At 35.1% G+C, this 9,372-nt stretch overlaps 1 protein-coding gene across 2 annotated transcripts; it reads right to left on the reverse strand.

Annotated features, from left to right (window-relative positions):
• Positions 1 to 1,267: 1,267 nt before the first annotated feature.
• LOC142518472 (uncharacterized) lies at positions 1,268 to 5,106 on the reverse strand. 2 transcript variants are annotated; one of them, XM_075621263.1, is made up of 6 exons: positions 4,984 to 5,106; positions 2,692 to 2,791; positions 2,489 to 2,618; positions 2,104 to 2,397; positions 1,930 to 2,031; positions 1,268 to 1,832 (listed from the first exon to the last, which is right to left on the reverse strand). In XM_075621263.1, the coding sequence occupies exons 5-6, from the start codon at positions 1,984 to 1,986 to the stop codon at positions 1,347 to 1,349; spliced, it is 543 nt and encodes a 180-aa protein (XP_075477378.1). In that variant the 5' UTR covers positions 1,987 to 2,031; positions 2,104 to 2,397; positions 2,489 to 2,618; positions 2,692 to 2,791; positions 4,984 to 5,106; the 3' UTR covers positions 1,268 to 1,346. The 2 variants fall into 2 exon arrangements, with proteins under 2 accessions (XP_075477378.1, XP_075477372.1); XM_075621257.1 differs by lacking the exons at positions 2,489 to 2,618; positions 2,692 to 2,791; positions 4,984 to 5,106 and having other exon boundaries at positions 1,930 to 2,106.
• Between the last annotated feature and the right edge of the window lie 4,266 nt (positions 5,107 to 9,372).

Consider the following 9,372-nt stretch of genomic DNA (forward strand, 5'->3'; position numbering starts at 1 on the left):
AATCACGAGTAAGAAATTCACAGAAATACACTTAAGCAATTCCGAGAAATACAATCCAATGAACTGCCCAAATAGATGAGCACCTACTTCAATGAGTAATTTCAATGAAACCAAAGATACATCAAAATCAAGACCTACATTTACAGAGCAATCATAACTCAATTACCGGATTATTTATCAAAACCAGTGATTGTTCCTAAATGTTACAGAATCGTGCGAAGGTCCGTTACCTTTCAGATTAGGGCATCTGATGACTGAAATCAACAATAACGACACAGGCGACGCTGGTTAGGAGGACGTGGCGGCGAAGATGGCGGATATGTAGAGGCGGCGACAAGGATTTTGCAATGAAGAAATCGGCGGACATGAAGGAGAGAAAAGAAATTGGGGCTTGCGGGAATGAAATCTGAGCGTGCTTAGAAAATAATGTGCGCGCTTTTTTCTTCCACAGCTTGCACATAAAAAGAACGCCGTTAATAATAATATTGACGGCGTGCTTTAAATGTGCGCTGTTAATCTATAAAAACGATTTTTTTAAAAAAATAATATTATTAACAGCGTACATTTTAATGCGCGCTGTTAATATATAGACACAATTTTTTTTAAAAAAAATTTAACACTATTAACAGCGCACATAAAAAGAACGCTGTTAATAATTATATTAACGACGTGCTTTTAATGTGCGCTGTTAATAAATAGACACGATTTTTTCAAAAAAATTTATACTATTAACAGCGCACATAAACATGCACGATGTTAATAATAATATTAACGACGTGCTTTTAATGTGCGCTGTTAATAGTGCGCACGAATTTTTTTTAAAAAAATTAATGCTATTATTAACAGCGCACATAAACATGCACGCTGTTAATAATAATATTAATGTCGTGCTTTTAATGCGCGCTGTTAATAGTGCACACGATTTTTTTTAAAAAAATTAATACTATTAACAGCGCACATAAACATAAACGTTGTTAATATTATTAGTAACATCGTGCATGTTTATGTGCGCTGTTAATAGTGTTAATTTTTTTTAAAAAAATCGTGTCTATTTATTAACAGCGCACATTAAAAGCACGTCGTTAATAATTGGCGTTCTTTTAATGTGCGCTGTTAATAGTGTTAATTTTTTTTAAAAAAAATCGTGTCTATATATTAACAGCGCACATTAAACATGCACGCTGTTAATAATAATATTAACGGTTATTATTAACGGCGTGCTTTTAATGTCCGCTGTTAATAGTGCGCAGCGAAAAACTATTTTTGTTGTAGTGAATATTCATTCAAATTACAGAGCTAGACAATCTGAAATTAGAATTCAAATCAACAAGCACAATTATACATCTCTAAGGTAATGGGGGCAGGGTCATGTTATCTTCAATCGGAGTTGAAGAAGAAGAAGGAAGTTGGACAAGTACATTCCTCATCAAAATTCTAACTTGATGCCGCAGAACATCGAGCTCCTGGCGCAATGCTTCGTTCTCCTTCGTTAGCACCATACACCTTTCATTGGTAGCAACAACCTCGGCAGTGGCAAGAGCAGTCTGGTCAGCAGTGGCAGCAACATCACTAGCAATAGCAGCATCAGCACGAGCAGTGGCATCGACAATAACAGTAGATGAGCTCAAACGTGCAGCCCGACGGACATGTCCTGACATAGCATCCGGGTAAGTAACATATTCCTGAGAACCGAGGCCATATAGTCTCTTCTTTTTCACGCCACCAACCACGTCAAAGTACATATTGTCGATGGCCTCAGCGGTTGGAGTTTGTGGAAGCCCGTCCTCAATGGTAGGTTGCGAAGCCTCCTCAAATCTCGCATTCATCTTGTCCTACCAAAAAATCAAGTAAAACAATTACTTAATTTATTTTCAAAGATGTGAATGTAAATTAAAATAATATTGATGTTATTAAATTGTATAAACTCACATTTATGTCTTGAGATCTAGCATCTACAAATGTTCCATTCTTCGACTCATGCGTCATTTTGAAAAGCTCCCAGCTTGTGCCTTTTCGTTTCAAATTTGCATTCTGCGATATAATTGTTTGTGCAAACATTAATTTAATCAATCATTGGAGAAGTGAAATTGTAGTTTAACTTACCAGTTGTATTGCATGCTCCACGTATGAGCGGGATCCACCAATGTGCTTAGAAAGACCCGTTCCTGGGCCAGCTGGCTCACTACACCTGTTCTGTTTGCCACACAATGATATTTTCTTCCATTCAGGCCTGCTTCAAACTGTCTTCCAATGTTCCCATATATCAAAATTCACCCCCCGTGGGGGTTGAGGCTTGTTGCGCCAATTGCATAATGTCTTTTTATATAGATCGGCAACCAGTGAATTCCAAGTTTTCTTGATCTCCTCATCTAGTCGAGGATCCCAATGGTATTGTTTCTACAATTTAAAATATATATAATGTTAAAAAATTTAAAGGTTTAAAATTTTAAATCTGTTCAATTCGAACAATAACAATAAATTTTCTCACCTTGAACTTTTTCCAGTAGAAGTCCCTCGTCTTCTCGTTCACATATTTCCATGTATGTCCCTCCAAGCACTGCAACTCGGCAAACTTCTTGGTAATATATGCGGAGACCTTATGACTGTGCGGAAGAAATCTGGAAGTAAATTACAAATAATTACTCACGATGAATTAATAGTTGACTTAAATGTATTCACATGATTACTTACTTTCCTCCAAATGGACGAATCTGTGTCTTTGGCGACGATGAATCCTCCGAAGAAGTTGAATCCATATGAACAGGTGATTGTTCAGTCATATCAACTTATACTACGACCAAAGTAAACAAAACTAAATATGTTAATACATAGAGAAGCATGTGCCAAAAAAATATTTTAGTTACATTATCTGAAGTTGGACTTGCTGAAAAAAATTTGTTGATGCACATTGTTCATGGGATAAAGGCGAAGTTGGAAGTTTTAACGTGGTCCTCATGCATGTTACACCAGATTCAAGATTCCATTTATGGGAGGGTCTATGATTTATTTGGGCAGGTCAAATGAGTTTATATATGTTTAAAATTATTTTCATATTTTAAGAATATCTAATTTAAAATTTTCTTAAAATCGTATGTCATTTGGAAGGCCAAAATTCTATTGTCAAAAAACGAGGAGCATAGCCAAATATCTTTTGGCATGGTGGCAAGGGTGAGGTCCTAAGATCCATGTGGTTTTGGGTTTAAATTCCACTTGTGTCGCTCCTCCACTTACAAGTATATATCAACAAAAAAAAGAAAAAAATAAAAGAAAAAGAAAGTGCATATATTCAAAAGCTTACAATTCAAACCACGCTCCACATGATCCTAATCCCATATAGAACCCAAACATCATAATATGAAGCTAACTGAGTCTAACGTGCATAGATATATTTTATGTTATTCCAAAACCATTTTTTAATCAAAATAACCATGCTTTAAATCAAGAAAACAATAAGTAAATTAAAATAATAAATCTAACAAAGTTTGTGATAGAGTTGTCAAATGGGTTGGCCCACCTCATCACGCCTTGAAACGGGTCAGGCTGGGCCACCAACTTTGCGGGTTGCGAAAACCCCAACCCATCCCAAGTTGCTGGTTAGACAGACCGACCAACCAAAAAAATTTAGCAAAACCTTTTTTAACATACAAAAATCATTATAAATTCTCTAAATCTTCCAAAATTCATCGGTCATACATAAATAAATAAATAATATAAATATTTTCAATTAATCAATTATACATAAAGCATTATAAATGTGAGGCCCGGGGCCGAAGAGGACGGGAGGAGCGGCTCCTGGCAGGCTTCTAGGTGGAGGGAACATGAATGAACCGATCCCACACTGGAATGAGAGGGATTTCGACGGTTCAATATGAACTGTACAGTTGAAGAGGGTTTAAAAGATTTGATTTGTACTACTCATATCAAGAAGGTGCATCTTCTTTTCGGTAGCTCATCACATAAGAACTCCAAAGTTAAGCGTGCTTGACTTGGGGCAATTTTGAGATGGGTGACCTCCTGGGAAATTTTCCAGGGTGCGTGTGAGTGAGGACATAAGCACGCTGGAAAGACTCGTCTTGATACAGTGAGGACAGTCGTCAAATCCTGGGCGTTACAGTTTGTATCAGAGACCTCTCTTAGTACGGTGTGGTTCGGGGATGAACCAAGCGGAAGCTGGTGGGCATGTGAGGCCCGGGGCCGAAGAGGGCGGGGGGGGTGATCGCTGGTGCCATCAGTTGCACGGACAATGAGCGGCTCCTGGTAGGCTTCTAGTTGGAGGGAACATGAATGAACCGATCCCACACCGGAATGAGAGGGATTCCGAGACTGTTCAATGTAATGGACTGTACAGTTGAAGAGGGCTTAAAAGATTTGATTTGTACTACTCATATCAAGAAAGTGCATCTTCTTTTCGGTAGCTCATCACATAAGAACTCCAAAGTTAAGCGTGCTTGACTTGGGGTAATTTTGGGATAGGTGATCTTCTGGGAAGTTTCCCAGGGTGTGTGTGAGTGAGGACATAAGCACGCTGGAAAGACTCGTCTTGATACAGTGAGGACAGTCGTCGAATCTGGGACGTTACAATAAATATTTTCAACGTTTCAAAATTCATCAACAATATATGACCATTTCAAATAATATAAATATTTCAAACTTATCAATCATACATAAATTATTAGAAGTATATTTGAAAAAAAAAATTGGCTGGCCAACCAGTCATTCCCTAACCCACAACACAAACGGACCATCAAAATCTTAACCCAACCCGCTTTGTTTTTTAGTGTTGGGACGGGTTACCCGTGAGATCCAACCCAAATTTACAGCTCTAGTCTGGGAAACACCATATTTGGAATTTAATGGCAACAACGACAACAACGTAAGGTTCCGTGACATGTATTGAAGGTGAATGTCGGATTTGGAATTTTTTCTCAAAAGAACTCAAATCTTAGTTAAGAAACGAATGTTAATAAAAAATAAAAATCTTACCTCAAGATCTCGAGTCGCGATGGAAGAGTAAGTGTGCCCAATTGACGGGATGGGTGAGGCGACGAAATGAGGGGAGGGTTTAGTGAAATCAGGAAAAAAATATTGGTTTGAAGACGAAACTCGAAAGCGTGGGTTTTCTTAAATAAAGCATGCGGTGGCCCAAAAAAATTAATTTTTTTTTGAAATTTTAACAATGGAAACTAATTTTGGAATCGTTATTTTATGATAACGAACAAGCCTTTCGAACCTTCTATAAGTCTAGGGAGGACAACGCGCCTAAGGGCCCGACCCAAGATGAGGCCCAATATGCTTCAACAATTTTTGAATCATGATGGACGTTCAGACATTAATAGTGATGAACTGCGTTTTGAGTTGATGGTTGTGAGATACTATTTAACAAATGAAAAAAAGAGGAATTGATATGTTATAGTGTTTGGAGAAACTCAATTGCTTATTCTCAAATACTTATGATATAAGAAACTCAATTGCTTATTCTCAAATACTTATATTACCTATAAAATTTTGTTAATCATATTAGTAATAGTAACTTCAACTTAAAAAAGTTTCTCGAAGTTGAATTTAATACATAATTATCTCCGATCAACATTGACATGTGATAGATAAAATGGCCGAGCTATATCATCGATTGACAAAAAAATAGTCTGATAACTGGATTATAGAGATTTGATAAATATTTCTATCTCTAAAACAACGAAACAAGTACTATTTATGCAATTATCTCAAATATTTGTTGACTAGTAATTAATGTAATATATTGTTATGGTGTATTTATGTATTGTTTTTTTATTTATTATTTGCGAAGAGAACTTTATAATTATTTACTGCAACAAGTTGACCTATTTTTTTACGTATCGCCTTAAGTCTCATCGAACACAGCTACGGCTCTCAGTCCGTTAGTAATTAATGACACAAAAATATGTTTTTATTTTATTTTATTTGGGTTGCTTAATTTTACTTATATACTAACAACAAATTTTAATTTTTCCATCGTCCTATAACAATCAAGGCTATAATCATCATCATAAATTACCCATTTTTTTGTGGTGAAATAAAATGCATGAATGATTTATTTTAAACTTTAATAAATATGATACTTCAGGAAATACTGATTATATAATATCAAATAAGAATAGTTTCACGAATCATATTTAGGAAATTTGAGCTAGTTTTCTTGTCGTAAAAAGGCCAACAATAAGTGTTATGGTCAAAATTTTGGCCAATCATTTAAGGAGTGAATCAATACAGTTCCCTAGTGTCTCAGTCATCCGATTAACATTTTTTATTGACATTGTACAAACTATATAGATGTCTATCCACGTGATACCGATAAATCAAACTTAAAGTGGAAAACAAGATAGTGAGGATCTCATAAATCTAGCATAATTAAATGCATACAACAAAATGCTTATGATGAAGAAAAAGATCAAGAATCCATAATAAAGTGCGTTGTTTCATTCGTTATAAAAATCCAACATAATAAATTGCATTGTTTAAAGAAATCCAATAAAATTAATGCATTCAATAGATAAACAATAATTTGCACAACAAAAAATACTACACAATAGAAATCCAAATACCGTAGGGTTTAGCGTTGATTGTTTTAGGGCGACTGATCACCAAGGTGCTGCTATATGGGGAATTTTTCATAAGGGAGACTTTTACTTCCCGTGTCTGGAGCATATGACATCAACGTTGTTTAAAAGTTAAATAATTGTTTGTGTATCTTTTTATTGTATCCAAAACACAACGAAATTTTAAACATTTTCTAATTTGACAATAAAAATATGTTTGGGTGTCGTATAATTATAAATCAATACATAATGTGTTCATTGAAAATTTACTTTTAGCAATTAATGTTTGGCTCCTACTATTCCGGATTTTAAGCGGATACTGCTTTTTTTGTAAATCTCTATGAACGATTCACAATGTAGGCTACCTTATATAAATAAAGTTATAAGATATTTGTGGGTTTCAGGGAAAATTTAACATAACAAGTTTGGACTCTTCTTATGGTACAAAGAATAATAATAAAAAAGATATTCAAGGGGAAAGACATTCAATGGAACTCGTTTGTGTTAAAGCATGTTAGACTTGTCGTCTCAATGAAAGGAATATTTAGTAAAAGAAGAATTATTTGATGATTAGTTTCTTTGGTACAAGGTTGAACAAAATTTTATTTCATAACGGTTATGTTAAAATTCTTGGGATATTCAATTAAGATTCCATATTGGTTTTAAATTTGAGACATACATCGTAATAATTTTAAATTAGAATAAAATCAGTTTCAATATGCATACATTTGGTGGCTATTTGATTCAAGTTATACTATTGTGTATTTTGATGTCATTCAGGGAATGGATTGATTAGCAGCAATGGTAGGTCGCAGGGTAAGAATGTAAAACTACAAACCTCGGACCAAGAAAGAATAATATACTATGGAAAGGCTTCTAGACCTGGAAAGTCATGAAGTCTGGTGAAAAAGTCTATCTAGCAATGGTGAGTGTATTGAAAGAAGGAATCGTGCTCAAGCTACAAGATATTTCAGCGGTGCGAGAATTTCCAAATATTATTTTATGGAATTGTTACCTGCAATTATCTCGGACCGCGAAGTAGAATTCAAAATTTACTTGATACCTGGTGCTACAAAAATATCAAAGGTACCCTTCCGATGGCTCTAACTGAACTCAATGAGCTAAAAAAACAACTCTAATATCTGTTAGATAAAAGCAAATCAAACCAAGTGCCTCCTTGGGTAGCTCCGGCTTATTTGTAAAGAAGAAGAAGAATGACGTAGGTATAAGATTTTGTATCAACTACACATAACTCAATATGATTAAAATCAAGAACAACTATCATCTTCCAAAAATATATTACTTTTTCGATAAACTTAAAGGAGATATGGTCTTTTACAAGCTCGATCTAAGGTCAGAATATAATCAATTAAAATTCAAAGACAAATGATATTCCTAAAGCAGCCTCAAGGAAAAGATATGGACTATGAGTTCACAATAATGAAGTTTGATCAGACCAATTATCCAACAACATACATGGACCTCATGAATAGAGTGTCTAAGGCATTCCTCTACAAGTTGTCATGGTACTCATGGATGAAATTCATGTGCAGTCACCAAGTGAGGAAGACTACAAGGAACATCTTCACCTCACTCTGTAGACACTCAGAAAAAAAAGAACTATATGCTAAATTGAAGAAGTGTGAATTATTGCCAAAGAGCATCACTTTCTTGGGTCATATAATCTCTGAAATGGCCATATCAGTGGACCCCAAGAAAATAGAGGCAATCATTGACTGAACTCAACAGAAAAATGTCACAAAAGTTCGATGATTTCAAGGATTGGCTGATTATTATTGAAAATTTGTAGAAAGATCCTCTTCAATAGTCATTCTTCTCACTAAGCTCACATAGAATAACTCCAAATTAGTTGGAGTTAAGAGTGTAAGAAAACTTTCAAGATCATAAAATAGAAACTCACTTCTATGTCAGTATTACTACCCTCCCTCCCCCGAAGAAGGCAATAATTTCACAATTTATATTGATGCGTCAAAAAGAGAGGATTGGATGTGTGGTCATATAAGGTGGAAAAGTAATTGCTTATGTGTTATGGCAATTAAAATCATATGTGCAAAATTACCCAACACATGACTTTGAATTAACTACAATTGTATTTGTGCTAAAATCTCTGAAGGCACTAATTATACAGTGCCAGATGCGAAATATTTACCGATCACCAAAGTCTAAAATACTTATTCACATAAAAAATTGAACATGAGGAAAAGACGGTGTATGGAGCACTTGAAGAATTACGACCTAAAATTAAAATACCATCTTGGGAAGACAAACAAGGTTGCGGATGCGCTAAGTCGAAAGGACATCGAAAAAGTAAACTTATCCTCTCTTTTAGATCAACCATGCCTTCAAGAATCAGTTAAACTAAAACAAAACCAATATCCCTCTCTGAAAAAATTCAAGGAACAACTCAAAGAAGGGAAACCCCAAGAATTTCAAACGGGTGGAAATGGAGTATTGTCGATGAAAGGACGTTCCAGTGTACCAGACATGGATGACATTTGACAAGAAGTGATGCTCGAGACACACAAATCAAAGTTTTCAATTCACCCCGAGAGTACTAAGATTTACCAAGATTTGAAGAAGAACTACTGGTGGAATGGAATGAAGAAAGATGTTTTTGCCTTTCTCTCTAGGCACCAAATTATTTAACAGGTCAAAGCTGAATACAAACGACTTGGAGGACTCCTGTAACCACTAGAAATACCAAAGTGGTAATGAGAGAATATTTCCATGAACTTTGTGATAGCATTACCAAAATCAAGATGAAATCATAATGGGA

The sequence above is a fragment of the Primulina tabacum genome, chromosome 1, assembly GCF_025594145.1.
Source record: "Primulina tabacum isolate GXHZ01 chromosome 1, ASM2559414v2, whole genome shotgun sequence".
Classification (NCBI taxonomy): domain Eukaryota; kingdom Viridiplantae; phylum Streptophyta; class Magnoliopsida; order Lamiales; family Gesneriaceae; genus Primulina; species Primulina tabacum.